The 19366-nt window shown below is 48.1% G+C and overlaps 8 protein-coding genes across 8 annotated transcripts; 3 read left to right on the top strand and 5 right to left on the bottom strand.

Moving 5' to 3' along the window:
* Window positions 1-2336: 2336 nt before the first annotated feature.
* P174DRAFT_430084 (mating alpha-pheromone PpgA) lies at window positions 2337-2645 on the bottom strand (the record flags this gene model as incomplete). Its single annotated transcript, XM_024825608.1, has 1 exon — window positions 2337-2645. One exon carries the CDS (start codon window positions 2643-2645, stop codon window positions 2337-2339), a length of 309 nt encoding a protein of 102 aa, XP_024684344.1.
* A 1159-nt stretch (window positions 2646-3804) lies between these two features.
* On the top strand, window positions 3805-5369 carry P174DRAFT_367860 (isocitrate dehydrogenase (NAD(+)) IDH1; the record flags this gene model as incomplete). The annotated part of the gene is made up of 5 exons (XM_024822202.1): window positions 3805-3837; window positions 4026-4086; window positions 4158-4232; window positions 4317-5220; window positions 5282-5369. The coding sequence occupies 5 exons, from the start codon at window positions 3805-3807 to the stop codon at window positions 5367-5369; spliced, it is 1161 nt and encodes a 386-aa protein (XP_024684343.1).
* Window positions 5370-6060: 691 nt separating this feature from the next.
* Window positions 6061-7257, bottom strand: P174DRAFT_511448 (18S rRNA methyltransferase BUD23; the record flags this gene model as incomplete). The annotated part of the gene is made up of 3 exons (XM_024831792.1): window positions 6969-7257; window positions 6454-6876; window positions 6061-6433 (listed from the first exon to the last, which is right to left on the bottom strand). Exons 1-3 carry the CDS (start codon window positions 6989-6991, stop codon window positions 6061-6063), a joined length of 819 nt encoding a protein of 272 aa, XP_024684342.1. The 5' UTR covers window positions 6992-7257.
* A 15-nt stretch (window positions 7258-7272) lies between these two features.
* P174DRAFT_440352 (uncharacterized protein) lies at window positions 7273-8769 on the top strand. The gene is made up of 2 exons (XM_024827036.1): window positions 7273-7694; window positions 7813-8769. The coding sequence occupies exons 1-2, from the start codon at window positions 7625-7627 to the stop codon at window positions 8448-8450; spliced, it is 708 nt and encodes a 235-aa protein (XP_024684341.1). The 5' UTR covers window positions 7273-7624; the 3' UTR covers window positions 8451-8769.
* A 270-nt stretch (window positions 8770-9039) lies between these two features.
* Window positions 9040-13625, bottom strand: P174DRAFT_503036 (GTPase-activating protein BEM3; the record flags this gene model as incomplete). The annotated part of the gene is made up of 2 exons (XM_024831128.1): window positions 9040-9775; window positions 9848-13625. 2 exons carry the CDS (start codon window positions 13623-13625, stop codon window positions 9087-9089), a joined length of 4467 nt encoding a protein of 1488 aa, XP_024684340.1. The 3' UTR covers window positions 9040-9086.
* Window positions 13626-14222: 597 nt separating this feature from the next.
* On the bottom strand, window positions 14223-16949 carry P174DRAFT_511445 (mitochondrial distribution and morphology protein). The gene is made up of 4 exons (XM_024831791.1): window positions 15984-16949; window positions 15133-15923; window positions 14699-15109; window positions 14223-14640 (listed from the first exon to the last, which is right to left on the bottom strand). Exons 1-4 carry the CDS (start codon window positions 16771-16773, stop codon window positions 14509-14511), a joined length of 2124 nt encoding a protein of 707 aa, XP_024684339.1. The 5' UTR covers window positions 16774-16949; the 3' UTR covers window positions 14223-14508.
* A 103-nt stretch (window positions 16950-17052) lies between these two features.
* Window positions 17053-18474, top strand: P174DRAFT_440351 (pre-rRNA-processing protein PNO1). Its single transcript, XM_024827035.1, has 3 exons — window positions 17053-17244; window positions 17295-17941; window positions 17999-18474. Exons 1-3 carry the CDS (start codon window positions 17166-17168, stop codon window positions 18053-18055), a joined length of 783 nt encoding a protein of 260 aa, XP_024684338.1. The 5' UTR covers window positions 17053-17165; the 3' UTR covers window positions 18056-18474.
* Window positions 18135-19262, bottom strand: prs3 (proteasome core particle subunit beta 6). The gene is made up of 2 exons (XM_024827034.1): window positions 19033-19262; window positions 18135-18974 (listed from the first exon to the last, which is right to left on the bottom strand). The coding sequence occupies exons 1-2, from the start codon at window positions 19128-19130 to the stop codon at window positions 18287-18289; spliced, it is 786 nt and encodes a 261-aa protein (XP_024684337.1). The 5' UTR covers window positions 19131-19262; the 3' UTR covers window positions 18135-18286.
* Between the last annotated feature and the right edge of the window lie 104 nt (window positions 19263-19366).

The raw sequence follows: 19366 nt of genomic DNA, 5'->3' as shown, positions 1-19366 counted from the left end.
CCTCCTCTATTCTGCATACGTGTGCCTTTTGCGGAAAAAACACAGACGTGTCTACCGCGCTAGCAGCATTCATCATGGACCCTTGTTGTGCAGAGGTGGGGATCTTTCCTTGCCCATCCTCAGTCTGAGCTCCTGAGTAGTGACGGATTCAGTGTGGCCTATCGGCATCTGAGAGTAACATTGCAATGCAAAATGACCTTGCGACGCTCTTTGCAAAACAGATGAGCGTGGGGTCTGAACCACCAAAGGACAAAAAGTTCCTCGGTCCGATCGTTTATAGTATCACACAGCACTACCATCATTCCTCGCATGTAGCGCGCCAGGCAGCAACAGAGCCCATGGACTTAAGCTGATGCATTTGATCGGCAGGAGGGGCTTCATTGCTCAATATAGCTGAATTGTGATGAAAGTGACGCTTACTTCTCCGACCTCTTAGTCTAGGATCCACATTTGGTGTTGATTTTCCGTCTATTTATAGGGAGGTATTGTTTCTTAAACCTAGGTCTATTGAGTGGTGACCTTGGGATGCCCCTAGGTGGCGCAACCCTCTCGAAGCCAATATGATAATCAAGCATGGGGAACTTATCTAGGTACACTATCATGACTTCGAACGACCACAGGAGGTAGCCCGTGTACGTTCCAGTAAAGTCGCACCAGGGTAATTCCATGAATTCACACGAAGTAAGAGTTTGGAGATATGACTTAAGTGAAGTATCCTTTAGCGTATCATCCTGCCCTTGTTCATCTGGCGTTGTCAGCACGAATTTTTGCTCTATCACTCGCACTTTGTCCTTTTGAAACTATCTTGGAGAGCTGATCTTGTTAGTATAACTGCAGGGACGGGCCATCGTACATCAGGGGCCTGTGGCAGTGGTGGAATGTCCTAAACACCTGATGAATTGTAAGCCAGCACACTATATTCTGAGTGCAGAGTTGCTTACAATCCATGTATCAACCTACAGCTTTCACTTGGGTTCTTCTGTCCTAGTCGAATCGGTGCTGTTATAGATTTCCAAGCCCATGGTACCTTATGAAGCTGTGCCATACTTGGAGCCCTGACCTGACACATATTTCCCACATTTTCCCATCTGCGAGTCCCTTCGTCTGGTCTGACGATGGTGGGGTTGCTCAACCACACAGGTTTATCAGTGCATATACCAAGTTTATCAGATCTAATATTGGTGAAATATCCAAATCAGAGTCATAACGTATTCCCATAGAGAGCTTGATCACCAAGGCAGTACGTATTATTCCTGTACCTGTCATAGTGGCAGCCTATCTGGCAGCGTACATTTATGCAATCCTGTACTGCTGGTTATGAATCCCTTTATAGGGTTGGGAATAATTGGTCCAACTGAAACAATCTGCCTGAGTTATCCTGCTTCGTGCATTTTCTGGTAATATTGGGAGTCAGAATTCAAGAGGCTATAACAATGAGACTAGCTTCTGTTTATCTAAATTCTTATGCTACAGCACCTATGCACTGATGAGGATTTTTCTTGTATCTAGGGATATAGTGATTCATTGGAGTATAGGTAGCCACGCTCTCCCCCACATTAGGCACTAGTGAAAGTCAAAGAGGACCATGATTACTCCAAAGTGGATTAATGTACACTGTTACTGTGATGTCCAGCTCTTAAGGAATTAGATTGCTTGAGGGAAGACTACAGTCTTGTTTTCCAGGGCTCTATGATACGGCTTCTTACAAACATCACACCCCATCAGCATGATTTTACCCAAGGTCAAACAAGTACACATAAGTTAATGTGAGGGAAATCTTGCAGCAGCTTGGAAGGTAATGATATATGCCAGCTCAACCATTGTAACAAGAAAGAATGACGAGTTAGTTGTCTGGCCAGGGTGCCATGGAAACACAAGGCTGTTCCGCCTTATATATGTCCAGCCCCCATGTCAAAACACAATATCAACACGAATACTTGGAAACAAAACCCTTGCTCGTCCATCAGCGTTGGGACACTTCATATTTCCCTTTCGAATTGGGCCGCCACGTATTAAGACGATCCTGCCTCGGTCCCACACCCCAAACTTCATCAGCCAAGCGAATAATCGTAGTCATGGTTGAAGAGAATGTCGGCAGTAAATGGCGCGCCAAAATCAGACCTGTGACATCTCGCCTCAGTAAAGAATCATAACCAGCCGGAGATACCCCGGGTGTAACGTATCTCTAACTACTGCAACAGAAGTAAAGATCATACAGCTTCAGGGAAGAAAGAAGGGGTTCGGTAAAGACGAAAATGAAAACAAAGAGAATCAAACTGATCGAAAGGAAAAAAAGCTCATTGGTGGAAGACTGCAAGGGGTAATACCAACTTTGCCTATTCCTTCTCAAAAGCAGCCATGGCTTCAGCAAAGGCATCGGCAGAGCGCTTCACCTCTTCAGCGGCCTCGGCGGCTCTCTTCGCCTTGGCGCAACCCTGACCGGGAAGATGGCACCACGGAGTCTGCGGGAAGGCTTCCGCAACGGCCTCAGCGACGGCACTGGCTGAACGTCTGACCTCATCCGAGGCATCAGCAGCGCGCTTAAGCATGTAGCAACCCTGACCAGGAAGATGGCACCACGGCGTAATGTCTGCCTGGACAGCAGTGGCAGCGAAGGTAGCGAGAACGAGCGAGAGGAGTTTCATTTTCGATGATCAAATGAAGTGGAGATATAGAAAGAAATGTGTCACTGTAGGTTGCAAAGTAAAGCCTGGCTCTGAAATTGAATTGACGACTTTGATATCAACCAAGAGATCGATTCGAGGCAGGTCTCATGCGCTTTAAGTAGGCACATGGTACAGACACCTTGCCAAATGCAACGCATGAGATGCATTCCCAAGGCTTGAGTGATTCTATTCAACATCTGATGAGAAAGCTGGGAAGCAGAGGAATGAATAAGAAGTGTGCATCCCATGAATAGATCTCAATAACAGCAATCGCAAAAGCACATCCTCAATAAGAGTTAGCCTTTGTGTTATTGATCCATAGTTTTAAAGTAGCGTTGAAGTTGACCAGGATCCATCCAGGCCAGTTATTCACCTAGAGAATCTGTTATCACGATGGGTGAAAATGCGAATAGCAGGTGATCAAGGCACCTATGTGCATTAAATTGTGTCAATAGACATTTCTTAACCAAGAAGGGCCATCAATAAAGTTAAGCTCCTCAATAAACTTTTGCATCATCTCTTTCTTTCAGCGGTATTGGAGAGAGGTCTTGAGGCCGTTTGATAGACTTGCCAGCGGAATGGACCGCAACAGATGTGGTTAAGGACAGAGGAATATTCCCCTCGAGTATCACGGAGGTACAATGATCTCTCTAACCAGCAAGCCAAGAAAAAGAACTTTTGATCATGATGTATCTCTGTACGGAGTACTCCGTACTTACCATTTGTACTGATGAACTGTCAAAGAATCTGGCGATAACTTGCAGACTATAGCGATTATTGTCCCCAGCGATTATTCTTTCCCACTTCTTCTTCATCCATTGTAAATAATCAGCGCATAGTTACCTACTTCTATGTTGAGGACTGATGATATTATGACGGGGAGGGGGGGAAAGATAAGATCGGGCCGTGTTCTGAGACAGGCACTGTCCAAATAATACAACGGAAGAGACACCTTACTTGGTGGATGCCGAGATGGTCCGCCGTTTTTTCCGGCGCCTCCTTCTTCCTCGTGGCCGTCCACCTCGTTTTCCAACTCCATCCGTCTTTTTGCCTGCGCGTTTTCTTGCTCACCAGGGAACAATTCCTTTCATCTCCGCTCTTCCTGTCCATTTCCTTTTCTTGTCCATTGCCTGCCAAAATGTTCTCCTTGCGGACGGCGCAGCCCGCGCAGGTTAGTAAGACCCTACATCAGATAGATTGTGTGACTTGTGGTCGGGCGTTTTATTTCTTGTCCCATTTTCCCCTTCTCTATCTGGCTACTTCCATCCGCCCGGCAGCCGCATTGCAGCAACTTTTTCATTCCCCTTGCCTCGACGTCGTGTCTCTGTGTAATAAAGCTAATTTCTTTCTGTTCTGCAGGCTTTCCTCCGCCGCGCAGCTGGTGCAGGCTCTCTAGTCCACTCCTCGATCCCAGCAAGATGTACGTACCTTTAATGCTTTTGCAGCAGGACTAGCTGCTTTCCTATGACATTGATTGACTTGGGTCCTCAGCTTTTGCTAGCGTGCAGTCCGACATCTTCAAGCCCACGAAGTATGGCGGCAAGTACACCGTTACTCTCATTCCAGGTACCTATAGCTCACCCCAAGCCTTGCCCCGAATGTCAGTAGTCGGTATCGCTGACATGAGGATTTCCCCTCTGTGATGCAAAGGTGATGGTATCGGTGCGGAAGTTGCCGAGTCAGTCAAGACCATCTTCAAGGCCGACAACGTTCCTATTGAATGGGAGCAGGTAGATGTCAGCGGTGTTGATACAGGCAACAAGCATTCGGAGGAGCTCTTCAAGGAATCCATTGCCTCTCTTAGACGCAACAAGCTCGGCCTTAAGGGTATCCTGTTCACCCCTGTTGAGCGCTCGGGTCACCAGTCATTCAACGTTGCTCTCCGTCAAGAACTCGATATCTTCGCTTCGATCGTTCTGATCAAGAATATTCCCGGTTACAAGACACGACATGAGAACGTTGACCTTTGCATTATCCGTGAGAATACTGAGGGAGAGTACTCTGGTCTCGAGCACCAGTCAGTACAGGGTGTGGTCGAGTCGCTGAAGATCATCACCCGTGCCAAGTCAGAGCGCATCGCTAAATTCGCGTTCGGATTTGCTCTCGCCAACAACAGAAAGAAGGTCACCTGCATCCATAAGGCAAACATCATGAAACTCGCCGATGGCTTGTTTCGCAGTACTTTCCACAAGGTCGCCGAGATGTACCCTACTCTGGAAGTTAACGACATGATTGTCGACAATGCATCCATGCAGGCCGTTTCTCGGCCCCAGCAATTCGACGTGATGGTCATGCCCAACTTGTACGGAGGCATTCTATCCAACGTTGGCGCTGCCCTTGTTGGTGGACCTGGTGTGGTTCCTGGCTGCAACATGGGACGTGACGTTGCGGTCTTCGAGCCCGGCTGCCGTCACGTTGGCCTCGATATCAAGGGCAAAGATCAGGCTAATCCCAGTGCTATGATCCTTTCTGGATCCATGCTTCTTCGCCACCTTGGCTTGGACGACCACGCAAACAGAATCTCCAAGGCTGTGTATGATGTGATTGGTGAAGGGTGAGTTCATTGCCATCGTCTTTTTCGACGGTCCAGTCTCGGCTAATTCTCACATCTTTAGTAAAACGAGGACTCGCGACATGGGTGGACAAGCCACCACTCACGAGTTCACCAGGGCCGTCTTGGACAAGATGGAGGCTGCTCTGTAATTACTCCCGATACCACTCATCTCCTTTCTGCAATTCTCATGATGACGACAAAAAAAAAGGGTCTGTTGTCGTGTTTCCTGAAGGCCTTGCTAGCTGCTCAGACCTATGCTTATACTTTGTAACACTTGCAACCGCATACAATGCAATAAGACGTCTACTGTATATTCGAGGCGATAAACATGATTGTGGGATAGGAGTAAGTGTTAGATGCGTCATTATGAATAAAGGTGCTTGAAAGGTTGCTTTTGTCCAAATCAAGGGTATCATCAATCGGCAGTAATCTATGAGCCTATCTTTGCTCCACTAGCTTCCACACAGCATGAGACGTCCTATCTCAGGCTTGACACAGCAACGGAAATCTCTTAGAGAATGGTCCTCTGCCCATTCCGAACCAATAGGTCCCTGTGAGGAACGGCTCTAATCTGAAAGCATCCCTTCCAGACCGACCCATCTGCTAAACAGTTTGTAATCTTCGTGAGGGCAGGAAGGCCTTTCGTCGGGATGTCAAACGAACAACATATCGGATGACTGCTCAATTCAGTTCACCGCACAAACAAGCGCTCTGCCAAGTAGTCTATAGCAAGGGATCTGTTGACCACTGCGTTGCGTCGATTTAGCTGTACTCCTCGCAATGGACGAGTGACCCGAAGCTGTGTAAATTCTGGCACACGGCCGGACAGAGCATCTCAAGTTAAAACGCAGGACGCCTCTTTCTTCCGGTGTATTTGGAATTTGCTTTCACGATTTTCCCTTTCTTGGCCATTTGTTCCTTTTTTCGCAAAATCCAGGCTTTATCTCCTTTCCTGGATGGCTGGACCTTGCCGCGCTCCGCGGCTTTTCTCCTGGCATCCAAGATGTCAACATCGTTCATGCCTTGGACAACGCCAGTAATATCGCCATGCAGTCCACCACCTCCGACGGTCAGCACGAGATATAATTTGCCATTTTTTGTGCCAGGGTCATCTTCTAAGATACCAGCTCCGAAGCCAGCTCTTACGGCAGCACCGCTAATCATGGCCCGTTGCGCATCATTCTTTGGATAGAATTGGCAGACAGCACGTCCCCTCGGCGAAGACTTGAGTACAATCCCTCAAAAAATCTACGAAGACGGCCCTCGGGGCTGACATCGCTTGTCTCAGCATTGCACAACCACTGGATAGCACTGATACTGATAGCCGCGTCGAAGGTGCCAGGCCGAAATGGCACGCCCTGTCCAATATCAGCCAAGAGCAAGTCACCCTCGACATCTCGTTGCAGTGCCACATCAAGCATGCTTGGTGAAATGTCCATCCCGACCCAGGTATGAGGTCCACCCTCCTGAGGAGGAACTTGGGAAAGGATCTCGCCAGAAAGTCCGGAACCGCACCCCACATCGAGGATGAGCGATGGAGAACGAAGATCAAGGAGCTCCAGCGCTCGATGGGTCATATCTGATTGAATGTTACGAATACGGGATGAAGTCGTGTATTTTCGGGATTCATTGTCATCGTAGAAAAGATCGGGAGGCCTTTGCGAACGGGATTTCGAAAACTCATGTCAGCACCAAGCTTAAGTGAAACAACAACAAGAGTAAATGTTTTTCGCATTGAGATAACCCACAGAACATCCTCAGGACGTGACATGGCTGGTAAGGTGAAATGAATCGCAGATCCACCAAAGATATGTATTGGAAAACGCCAAAGAGAAAGCTTTACTGCTTCTTGTGGCTCAGCAGGGTCACAGTTCAACAGAGTGAGTGAGAATTCTTCAATTATAAATGTGAACAGCACTGTGCTGGAAAGTTTATTTGGTAACCAAGCTGCCTTCGTCTCGTTCACTCTTCGAGTAATATCTCGCTATTGGGGAGAGGGGAATTTTTTCTTTTTTCTTTTTTTTCCCTCCCTCTCTTCTGCTTTATCCACCATTTTATTTCTCCTATCTGATGACGGCACGGCGGCTGATTTGCCCGCTAGCGCGTCAGGGCCTGAGGCATCAAATCGCAGCCGTACGGTTGCGGATGGAGGCGTCCCAACTTTGAGATAAGGTAGGTGCCTACTATAGACTACCAAACATACCAGACATGACTGGTCACCATAACGCCCAGACGCTGTGTTCGATATCCTTTCACGACATATTATAGAGGCACTGGCATTCCATAATCTCCTCTTGGGCTTTCTTGCTTCCCGTTCGACCCCCTTCTTGTCGATTTGTTTCCAATTCCATTCCAGGGACAGCTGGACGTTCTACTTTCGGCTTCATCGCCATATTATCATGAGATGTGGATCCTACCTCTTGTCGGCTACTTAGGGGTCATTGTAGGATTTACTTTCCTAACACTAGCTATAGGTAAGCAGCCCGACAATGTAACTCATGGTGATGGTGCTTTAGTTTTGCACGACGAACCTAAACTCGCTTTGAGAAACTTGTAACAGTTTCCAGGATATCTGAACTAATTACGCATTAGCATCGGGTCTATACTATCTATCAGAACTCGTGGAAGAACATACAGTCTTCGCACGTCGGGTGTTGACTCGATTGATATACAGTATCATCGTCATCCAGATTCTTCTCTTCCTCTTCGATCGATTTCCCTTCTTCCTCTCCATCTTCAGTATCGGCTCACACATCGTGTACGCGAGCAATTTACGACGTTTCCCAATCGTTAAATTGTCCGATCCATTATTTATTTTATCATGTGTTCTCGTCGGCTTGAATCACTGGCTCTGGTTCCGCCATTTTTCGAAACCGATGCCCTCATCACGAGTGGGCGCCAACTGGCGTCAGCCGTACCAAGTTGATATCGAAGATATGCCAACTTTCACCGAGGTGGCTTCTTACTTTGGACTCTGCGTGTGGCTAGTTCCATTTGCCCTTTTTGTTAGTCTCAGTGCAGGGGAAAATGTCTTGCCAAGTATGGGATCTGAGTATGCGACAGGCGAGCATGTTCCTACGGGTGGACGTACTCGCAGTGCTCTGTCGTCAGATGCGAAAATGAAGAATAAGGGAATGGCAAAAGCCGTAGTAGACGGCGTCAGGGATTGGATTAGCGAAAACGGCGAACTGATGGGCCTCTGGAGGGGTGAGCGGACAAGAAGGTTTTAAATGCGAAGTCTACCACCACCATTCGTAGACCAGCCATGCTAGTCTGCGTTTTTGATTTGCTTGTTCCGACAGACCTCGCAAAGTAAATCACCCTATTGGAGAATAGCTCAGTTGGTGATTGTAATAACCCATGACTTTAAACTGTGGGCAAAAGGTTATAAACAAGTACAGTTTGATACAAAGCTCGGAAGCCTCAAATAGATACTGCTTGATATAGCTCGCACTGGGGTCAGCCAAAGTCACAAAACGGTGTCCAAACACGTCTGTATCAGATGATTAAGGCACTGACTCTTGGGCCACGGTTGCCAAGATATATTCCTTGAAACAATTAACATTAACATTAAGTGCCTCCATGCAGCTCCTTCATCGTATGTATGTATGGCTTCATGAATATCATTCCACATCCGTCCAAATCGTAATTGACATTAACCTTAGTCATGAAGGGGGGGAAAAAAACATAATGCAAGGTTATAATTGATGAACAAAACGCACATAATATGCAACGAGACGAAGGCAAGATGGTGGGGATATAGATGCAAAAGTAGCGAAGGACGAGCCAGTGCCTTGGTGGAGGAGGTATGGTGTGGCTAGATGCATGGAATCAGAATTCCACTCGATACATGATCATCTTATCATTCACCTGGATTCTCTCAAGTCAGTTTGCAAACGAAGGCTGAGTTCGGGCGTAATCGACGGACACTTACTCTGATCATTGCGCATAGCTGGGAGACCTGAGCCTTGGTGGTTGTATTCCATGAACAGCATAGAACTCTCCCTTCTCTTGGCCTTAGCAGAACGGGAATTATCAACGCTGGGCATCAACATCCTATTCATAGCTGGGGAATCGGGCTGGCGGTTGTAATGACCCACTGGGTTATGAGAGGATTGCTCATAACTTGGCTGAACTGAAATAAACCCAGTGTCATGACGTAAATCATCGGCCACTTCTGTCGGTTTGCGAAAGGTTGTTTGGTTATAAGCAGGCGTGGGCAAATCTGAGAACATCTGATGGCGTGGAGAGCGAATGTCTTCTGGGAGCGCCGGACGATCAACTTTAAGCTCGACTGGTTCTGACCGGCCTTCTGGCATCTTGTCAAATATGCTCTCGAAGTCTGTGAGAAACATGGAGAAAACAGGGGCTGGAATGTTGAGCGTTGGTGCGAAGACAATGCCGACATTTCTGATTGTCATTTTGTTCACATCGGAGTTGTTGACAATGATGATCAAAAACTGAACTAGTGCCCGTAATAAGGCCAGATTTGGTCGTGGGAGCCTGTGGATAAGTGAATTAAACGCTAGGATTTTCTTCTGTCGCTCATCCAATTCTAAATAGGATTTAATCAGTATAATGCCTCAGAGCGAAGTGGAGAGAAAAGAGAAAAGGAAACTGCACGCACCGAGCACACGTAGAAAATCCAGATGTAGTTCACGTGTAAGAACAGTAGTTGGGAGCTCCCGTAAATATTGCTTGAAAAGACTGGCCACAGCATGAACATCGTAGTACTCATCGCCAGCAAGGAAGTCGACATCCCCTTCAGTATTGAAGCGTTCCTTCAACGCTTTGACGACCACATTGGAACCGCTTAATCGAAATATACCTTCCTCTGTTGCTGCTCCCTTCGCTTTGAGATACTCAATGCAGCGATAGACAACAGCTGGTAAATCGACGTCAACACCTTGCGGAGCGCAGTGCTGCACAGCCTCCGCCAACGGTATTCCGAATACAGGCCTAACGAGGTCCTTCCTTTCTGTAGAAGGATTCACGACTGCTTGAGATGACGAAGGTTCTTGACTCGCCTGTAGCTGCGAGGCAAGATCATACGATGACCTTGTGCGGAAACCCCAGATGCTGCGTTTCTTCTCCTTGGTGCTAGTGACGGTTTTATTGCCCCAGGCCCCTGCATCCTGGATCACTGTACCGTTGGTAGGTCCAGATATCACTTTAGATGAGAGCTGAACATGATCCGAAGCCGGGTTTGTGTCCGAAGATTCCATTGCTGCCTCTAATGGGAACATAGGGGATCTCGGTGGTTGTTTTTCGGATGGAGGACCCAGAAGAGGCGGTTCAGCAGGAACAGCATCATCGTAACTGAATCCTTGCACAGTATCGGTCAGGTCCATCTCCGCGTTGCTCATTCCCTTGCCGCTCTTTTTGCTCCCACCTGCGAAAAGTTTAGGTTTTGACGTTGATTGAGGGACATGTCTTGCTTGGGTTGAAACTTGACTCTGCGGCGACGTGTTCTCTGTGCCCTCATTATCCGATTGTCCCTCAACATATGCCAGGAGTGCTTCGACCCAAGCATCCCTTTCTTCATCGCTCTCAGCGCAGAGCACGTGCCTCACGAGCGCTGATGAGTCTTTTCTTTTCGGTTCCAATATGAGAAAAGCGTGTCGGTATTGGTTTTCAGAGTCATCTTCAGCCCCGGACAAAGGGTTGTTTGGGTTATTTGCGGGCTGAGATTGCTTGCCGATTTGAGCATTGAAAATCTTGATAGTTCCTAGGTGAGGACCACCTGGCGATTCAAAATACTTCAACTCAGGCCCATAGAGTATGAAGTATCGTGCTTTCCAGCCGCCAAAATTCTTGCCCCTTTTTGTCAAATAGCCTTCCTTTTGGGGCTTTCCATCTTGACCTGGCAAAGCTTCCGATGTCGCTTTACAGTTGCCCTTCAGCAAACTTGACTCGTCATCTCGCGGCTCGATTGCATCCAAAGTAAGAAACTGACAGATCGCTAATGCCGCTCTCTCGTCTACGGGTGTGTCAAGCAGAGCTTCGAAGTAGGAATTCAAGGCCGCACGTCTCGCGTCGATTTTCGCAGGGGAATGACCGCTGAAAATCGATCTATCTGGCAGTTTCATCCACAAAGCAGACGATTGTCTTATCTGTTGATCCAGCTGCGGGAGGGCCGCGACGACCTTCTCTACGCGCCAAAGTTCTAAATTCTCTGACCGCGAAAAAACACCCAGGGTGAATACTGGCTCTTCTTCGGAAGGCTTTGGTGCCATATAGCTGTTTCTAGAAGGCCTAAGTCGCGACGAAGAGACTTTCACTCGTATCAAAGGAAGAGCGTTCGGAGGCAAAAGAAGACCGGGGTAATCCTCCGACATCAAGCCTTGATATATCCCGGCGGCAGGAGAGCAAGGTGACCGAGGATTGTCCTTTCTCGAGCCATGGTTGATCGTGGGAATATGCCTGTGAGCACCAATATGCGAAGGACTAGTATCAGTAGGCATAGAAGCTCCAGGAGCAAAGGGATTTGGATGATTAGTAGAGCGCGGGGACAGGGCCAAGCCTGCGAGGCTATTCTCTGAAGAAAACGGCAGATGTGAAAGGGAGTTCGGCACTTCCCTGGGCATCCGGGGCAAAGGAGAGCCTATAGGGCGGTCTTCTGGTCTTGGGCTGAGAGGCAGTCCCGGACTTTTTGGGACTGCGAATGCGGGTTGATCGTTCAAAGATGGCGCATGAATGTTCTGAGGGCTTTGAACTGAAGTCAGAGAATCCTGATGTTCAATTGGAGAGGACGATGAAATGGGTTGCCACGGGTCCTTAGATATCCCGACTGTCAGTCCACCGGTAGAGGTTTTGCCTGAAAGATGATTGGGATCGTATGTCTGTGGTGCCTCTTCTCCAGGAGCCTTAAGAGCGCCCATTTCCCTGTCAAGGGCTGCTTCCCGTTCTCGATCATCATCATCCCTCGTTTTCCGCCTACCACGCTCAACCGGCAATTCGTCGACCTCAAGAATATCTTCGTAATCGGATTCGGAATCATAAATGCCCGAGTTCTCCATAGCCGCACGCTGTGTTTGTCCGAGCTTCAAGGGGGCAGGAGGAGGCTTGCGGGAAGGATGAGGAAGTCTCTGTTGTCTATCCTCCGATGGGAGGGTCTCGTTCAGAGCTGAGCTAGAACTGGCCAAGGAAGTTGGGCTCGCTGCTGACATTTCCTTCCGCGAGTAAGCGAGCGACTGCGAATTTAATTGCTGATCGAGCTCCTCTGTTTGTCCGGGTCGCGAAAGTTCGTTGTCAAACTCAGTGGTCAATGTTGTTTTCAGGCGCGGAGAGTCTGCTCCGGCAGGAGACAGACGATCTGTTTTCGCGATCGGGGCGAGAACGGGGCTGTCGCAGAGATCCTGCATGCCCGCATCCGTGCTCTTCGCCTCTGATGATTCGCCCTGGACCTGTTCTTGCTTTGATAAATCACGACTGACACGGATGACCGAATTATCGGCACCTCGAGACTGGATGACGTGATCGTTATTAGATGGCACCGGAGGTATGGAATTCTGTAGCTCTTTGGCCCTTTTCTTATATCGCTCCTTCTCTTTCAAGGCACGCTCAAGATCCTTATTCAGGCCAAGTATCAAAGTCCGCTGCTTGTCCACCAGTCTCCAGAGTTGCGCATTCTGAGACGCTGCATGATGCTTCTCCTTCAGAAGGTGTATGATAACAGCCTCGGTTGATCCCGCGGTTGCTATAAGGTGATCGATATCAGCTTGGCTGACCGCGCTGGCATCGAACGACGACTTGTGGGGTTGAGACGCTGACGACAGAGAGGAGATTGCAGAATCAATTGACGAAGTGCGGGGCATAACACGGTGCCCCGGTGTTCGGTCCCCAGACATTGATTGCAAGGAGTCCAGTAGTGATACTGGGGATGATGGTGACTGCACCGAGTCGCCTGTATTCGATAATTTGCGTGGTCCGATGTCGTTTTCTATCGCAGTCATACCTCTACCATGCTGTTTCAGGTCACCACGCGCCCTATCGCCTGCCGACGATGTGGTCGACTTCTGGCCAGAACCGGATGGTTTTGAGGGAGATGGAGCATGGGCTATCCGGCTGGTCGAAGAATGGTTGGGCGGCGGAACTGTTTTAACGGATGATCGAGGAGATACAGGACTCTGTAACAAGCTGGAATTATCTTGACGGTCTTCTCGACAACGGTCACTTGTATTCAAGGGGGAAGGCGTTGGTTTGCTGGGGCCAGTAACAGCAACAACCCCAGAACGTAAGGGCTGGGCGTCGGCTCGCGCAACTAAGTAGTCACGGGGAATAAGACTTCGTGTCAACGGGGAACGTGGGAATCCTGCATCTCTCGCTTGTTGTGAAACGGAGTACGCTGCAGGTGGCTGGTTGAGACTGGGATTGTTGTCGCTGTCGTGCCGAAGCTGCGACATGGCGAGCTCGTTAAGGAGTCGAAGCTCAAGTCAGCATGAGGAGGGTGAGAAGCCGGGCAAATAATGATTCGACACTAAGGGAAACCGGTCGGCACAGACTTAGGGGTTGGCGCCAGGGGTCGCACTTGAGGACAAATAATGAATGGCTATTGATCAAGCTCATTTAGCTAGTATCCATTGTGTAAGATTGTAGTATTTATTGCGGTGCTAGTGCTGAAATATCTCAGGCTGGCATCACTGAGATGAAATGAAGTACATGATAAAGACATGGTCCTTTCCAAAAGAAGAAACTAGCACAATGTCTATCCATTGAGAAGTATTACAGTCTGGCAATTAAAGTCAGATGTAGAGCAAGGATGATATTAGTTTATTATTATTATGGCGTGTTTTTGATCATTATTACCCTATGAATGATTTATAGCATGGTCAGGAAGGGAGCCATATTACTCTATAATGACCTCTATAAGTAACTTTGATCATACTATGTTGCTACCTGCTAATATGGACAAGGAAGACGATGTCTCCTGCATTTTACCATCTAAGGTCATTATTACTGAAACAACACTGGCATCTGTGAATTGTTTTGATGCTTACTGTGTCTTTTTCCAGGATCTTGGCCATTACTAGCTGTAGAATCTCGGGGCTCAACACAGAGAGATGAGACACTGGTAACAAGTCCAAAAGGAGAAAGCGAGGGTTTGCTCTAAACAGTAAGTGTTTAACAGGGAAAAGGACTAGTACACAGGTCTGGTCTGTCCTTAGAGGGCTTGATATAAAATTGGAGGGGATTGTCTCTATAACGCCCCGTGCCGCAATGATCTGCTTTCCTTCCCAGAAACCCAGTGTAACGCCATAGAAATACATAAGATGATACATACATAACTCATGCTATATTTCCCGCCATTCCCATGAATATTGCCTGAGCGGCCAGCTGAAGAGACCAGAAGCCAACCTTCTTGAAGCGCCGTTTGCGCGCTTGCTCATCAACCACGTCCCGCGCAAATGCGTCATATACCTATAGAAAACAAAACGAATCAGTATTTATAAATACCAATCGCGCGTGGGAGTCTTACCGCGGCCGAAAGGTCATCCATGAGCCCGCTGTCAAAGGTCGTCCAACTACCGTCAAAGTCTGCAAGTCGTTTGACAAGACGGCAATGGATGGGAATGAAAGTTCGCCTCGAATTGATGTAGGCCACAATGGGGCGTATCAGCGCGTTGTTTATGTACGAAAGATCTCGGGTAAACAAAGGCACCACTGCCCTAACATTGTTCAACTGAAGCCGCAGATCAGTGACTAAAAAGCGTCTATCGTCGCTCGAAGCAGTATCGTCCATTCCAGGTTGACGGCCTGAGTCTGATTCATGATATTGGTTGGATATGACGGTTGCTTCTAACCGATCGTAAAGGCCGGCCATTACTTGCGCCAGACTTTCGTCATTTTCCGCTGGAAACATGATGTCGGCAACGATATCAACGGTTCCCTCATGTATCCAAGAAAAGGGACCTTGTACCCCCGATTGAGATGATCGATGTTTAACCCATCGATTCGTATCCTGCTGTGCTTTTTCCATGGGCTGGGTTTGCCATCCGCTTCAATTTTATTATCCATCTCGGCACCCGCAAAGCTGTGACTTTGCCGCGGGTGAATAGTGAACAAGGAATTGTCGAAAGACCCTGTCATCATGTTCGCCGACATGAAGTCATAGAGAAGCCATTGCTTTCTCAGTTGTGGAAGATCGCATGAGAATATACTCACAGAGAAAGGTCTGAAGTTACCCGGCTGGTAGACCGTAACAAGGACATCGCTCATCTTGAACGAGTCAATCTCAAAATCTCCAGGATGATGTTCGTGTCGATAAGATTTTGGATCCAAATGGTCGTCCGACCAATGCACAGATCTTCGGTCGACAACTCCTCGAATTCCTTTGACCTCGACGTCGCGCAGAAGCCCTTTTCCATTGATCCATTTCGTGAAAGACAATGTAACGTTAACTGTCTCAATGGACACGTCAAACTGTGTGTAATTCGTGTCCTCCTCATCAGGTATCGATTGGTGATCCGGAAATGGCTCAGGGCTAGAACTCCCGCTCAGGGCGGCAGCGGCAGCTACGGCAGCTGCCGTCTTCGACGAACCCTTACTGACGTGCCCTGTTCCCTGTCCCGGTCGTCTCGAGACGAACACGTTTTTGAAGGTTATGACGCCGTCCTTCCATTTAGGCACAATAGCGGATTCAAAGACAACCTTCACACCCGATGATTTGGTGAGGTAATTGCCCACCCACCCTGCCAGTGTTTCTTATAGACGTTAGCACATATAGTTCCAGTTAGGCCGTCGGGCAATGCCTTGAAACATACCTTGAGCCAGCACCGTATTTATCGCGATTATCAACAGCGAGAAGAACGTGGTGGTCCCTAGGACGATCCATACAACATGACCCAGCAGCACCCATGAAAAGAGTGCAGTAATCTCGTCAAAATTGAAGGGACGGACGCTACGGATAGAGAACCACTTGAACCGTACTTTCAAACGAGACCAAAAGCCATTGGCTGCAGCTAGCAGTTCTTCTTTCGTAGGTCGATGCAGATGTGACATGTGGGGTAGACGGTTCATGATGTGCCGGCTTGTGAATCCCTCAAAGTGCTCCTCTTTTGGCTTCAAATTCCCAGACCGAGTATCGCTATCCGCAGTTTCCCGAGACGGAGAGGGAGATGTATTGTTATCATTGCCGAGAGGCTCATTCGAGTGTTCTGACTTTGTCCAATCATCCTTTTTTGTGTGCAAACCTCTTTTCCATGTGTAAAGTGACGCGCAAACAAACTTCCTATCCAGTAAGTGATTTTGCGAGATAAATTTCTCTGGACCGATTGCGCAAGATGTTCCAGCCTCTACTGCACATGGACTCGGGGAAACCCCGAGCATAAGAAAGCTACCAGATGCAAAGCGCTTGGTAATATGTCTCGTCCGCGGCGGCAATGATGATATCTTCCGCACATGGGTATTGAACAGAAATCTTCGGAACCAATTTCTTGTGCTCGGTGATTCGAAGAAAAAGGTCATGCGGCTGTTCAGGAGCTCACGCCCAAGCAGAGGATGTGCTGTGTCCCAGATACTGGTGTACAGCCTGCGTCCGAAGTTGAAGGACATGATGCCGTCACATTCTGAACATTTCCTTATAAAAAGAAGTTTCAGTCCACAGAAAGAGGATGTAGAAATAACCTTTGTAGTATAAAAGGCTGCAAAGGTTAGGAGCAAAATAAGGTGGGAAATACTTGGACTTAAGTTCCACGATGAAAAGTAGAGATGTAAATATGACACTTTTGAGAAGCTTCTCGCCGCTGCCCGGACGTGAATCTTTCCATGAAATCATCCCGCACACCAGATGTTTGTCTCGTTTGCAACTGAAAAATCCACGACCCACATGCAGATTTCCCTACCACTGCCCATAAAATTTGCGATAACAAGCCCCTCAGGTGATCGTCAGCGAATCCTATCTACAGAGATTTAATACTCGAGATAGCGATAGATAGACGACGAGAATGCCAGCACCGACAGCGCTTCTTCGAAAGTCTGATGAGCCACTCTCAGCCGAAGAGCCATCTTTGGCTTTTTCTTCAGGTTTGTTCAGTCATTGACTCCATCCGTACAAATCGCCTAACAATCTCAAGAGCGAGACGATGAGATTTTGATAGATGCACAAGCATCCGGCCAGGGAGAAGCATCATCTCTGATTCCCACCGAGTCCGCCCAGGACAGCGACATGCGCATTGATGAAGAGAGCCGACCAGTGTTTACACCAATAGCGGATGCCGGGACCGTACTGCGAGTTGAGACTCGAAAGGTGCCAGTTCCTCCTCACCGTATGACGCCTTTAAAGGCAAATTGGCCCAAGATTTACCCGCCCCTGGTTGAGCATCTCAAACTACAAGTGCGAATGAACATCAAGAACCGAGCGGTCGAACTGCGTACCTCTAAATTCACCACCGACACAGGAGCGTTACAGAAAGGCGAAGATTTCGTAAAGGCATTCACACTCGGATTTGATGTCGACGATGCCATTGCCTTATTGAGGCTTGACGATCTGTATATTCGCTCATTTGAGATCCGTGATGTCAAGGCTTCGTTGAATGGAGAACATCTCAGTCGCGCTATTGGGCGAATTGCGGGCAAGGATGGGAAGACCAAGTTTGCCATCGAAAACGCAAGCCGAACACGGGTTGTGCTTCAGGGCACAAAAGTTACCATTTTGGGCAGATTTAGAGATTTGGGAATCGCCCAAGAAGCCATTGTTTCTCTGATCTTGGGTAGTCCTCCGGTAAGTCGTTGTTGCGTCGTATTTCCCGTCTGAAGAGCAACTGCTAATACATAATAGGGTAAGGTGTATGGAAACTTGCGTAAAGTGGCATCTCGCATGAAGGAGCGATTTTGATACCTAAATTCTTTTGTTACTTTCTTCCTCGGTTTGACGACAACCTTACTTGGCATGACATGGGCGTTTAGGGTTATGGTAGCCAGTGTTCGAATGCGATACATTTGATGTGATGTTTATAAAAAAATGTTGTTCCCAAGCAAAGATATTCCCTCTCATGCTGTCATTACATATTTGAATGAACTGTTATGAGTAAGACAGAACAAGTGAGGATCCTCAACAGTAACCCCTCTAGTCTTTCTTCAAAGGTGTATAGATCTCTTCTATCCCTCTCTGAGTGATCACCATCATCTGTAAACCATCTCCAACTTCGATATGTCTCTCAACAGCACTAGTGAACGCGTCCCGAACTAGTTGTTCGACTGTCGCCCTTGGTAATGGCTCCGCCTTCTTGGGCTCAAGGGCATGTCCTTCCCCGCTGCCTGGGATGTACTGATTCTTGAAATTAACTTGATTGTCCAAAAACGGCATGATCAAGCTCGCTGCCGATCCTGCTGCCCGGCATTGCTCCCTTTCGTACGAGCCCACTGGATCGTAGCTGTACAACGCCCCTTTACCTTCCTCATCCAAGCCCGCAAGGATCGCATGGACATAGTAAGGGAAGAAGCGCTTCTGGTAAAGAATAGTCGATAGCCGTTGAGCACAAGCTCGTACAGACATGGGCTTTCCATGCTGGTACTTGTACATCTTTACCACCGCATCTAGCCGCTCCTTGAGTGCTTGACCATCTGCGGCGAAACCCACGACCGAGAGCAGAATGTGGGCACCCTCCCCTGTCTCAGCATCACCTCCAATCTTGAAAACCTTGGGAACGTAGCGAGAATTAATGTTGTAACCTGCAACAGAACGAGTGTCACCCGCTAGAATCGCAAAATCGGAACCTGTGATTCCTAGGGTAGAGCCGCCATTGTCGGTATATCTTAGATCAGAAGTCAGTGATGGTTCAGACAATCATGTAGAGTGATCCTGTTGCATACGGGTAGAATGAGTGTTCTCTGATTGCGGAGCTGTTTGGTTGAGCAAAGGAATATCCCATGGCCTCACTTTGAGGGTCGTGAGCCATGATCGAGGCCATCTTCGTTGAGGATTGGCTTGATGAATGCAAAGCAAAAAGAGGTCAGATGTATAATATTATGGACACGATGGCCGCTGTATTGTTAATTTGTGCGATCTTGAGGGTGAGTCTGATTGCTGGTGAGGATGTAGGTTGGTCACACTAAGTAATGGTATCTGACGCGATGCTGTAGCTGCCTTCTGCTTAGCTAATTCAGTAGCTTCCGCCACAGGTGGCTTGATGTGGCTGATTTGCTT

This window comes from Aspergillus novofumigatus, assembly GCF_002847465.1.
Source record: "Aspergillus novofumigatus IBT 16806 chromosome Unknown P174scaffold_3, whole genome shotgun sequence".
Taxonomy (NCBI): Eukaryota; Fungi; Ascomycota; class Eurotiomycetes; order Eurotiales; family Aspergillaceae; genus Aspergillus; species Aspergillus novofumigatus.
The sequence above is the reverse complement of the archived record's forward strand: the minus strand, read 5'-3'. Positions and strand labels throughout refer to the sequence as shown.

Excerpts from the sequence above, each read along its gene's own strand:
- P174DRAFT_440352 (XM_024827036.1), top strand. The coding sequence starts at position 7,625 with ATGTGGATCCTACCTCTTGTCGGCTACTTAGGGGTCATTGTAGGATTT. Across the intron at positions 7,695-7,812 it reads TTTCCTAACACTAGCTATAG|CATCGGGTCTATACTATCTA; the intron begins GTAAGCAGCCCG and ends ATTACGCATTAG.
- P174DRAFT_511445 (XM_024831791.1), bottom strand. The coding sequence starts at position 16,773 with ATGTCCTTCAACTTCGGACGCAGGCTGTACACCAGTATCTGGGACACA. Across the intron at positions 15,924-15,983 it reads AAATACGGTGCTGGCTCAAG|AAACACTGGCAGGGTGGGTG; the intron begins GTATGTTTCAAG and ends AACGTCTATAAG. Across the intron at positions 14,641-14,698 it reads TGGATGACCTTTCGGCCGCG|GTATATGACGCATTTGCGCG; the intron begins GTAAGACTCCCA and ends TGTTTTCTATAG.
- P174DRAFT_440351 (XM_024827035.1), top strand. The coding sequence starts at position 17,166 with ATGCCAGCACCGACAGCGCTTCTTCGAAAGTCTGATGAGCCACTCTCA. Across the intron at positions 17,245-17,294 it reads ATCTTTGGCTTTTTCTTCAG|AGCGAGACGATGAGATTTTG; the intron begins GTTTGTTCAGTC and ends AACAATCTCAAG. Across the intron at positions 17,942-17,998 it reads TGATCTTGGGTAGTCCTCCG|GGTAAGGTGTATGGAAACTT; the intron begins GTAAGTCGTTGT and ends AATACATAATAG.
- prs3 (XM_024827034.1), bottom strand. The coding sequence starts at position 19,130 with ATGGCCTCGATCATGGCTCACGACCCTCAAAGTGAGGCCATGGGATAT. Across the intron at positions 18,975-19,032 it reads AGAGAACACTCATTCTACCC|ATATACCGACAATGGCGGCT; the intron begins GTATGCAACAGG and ends TTCTGATCTAAG.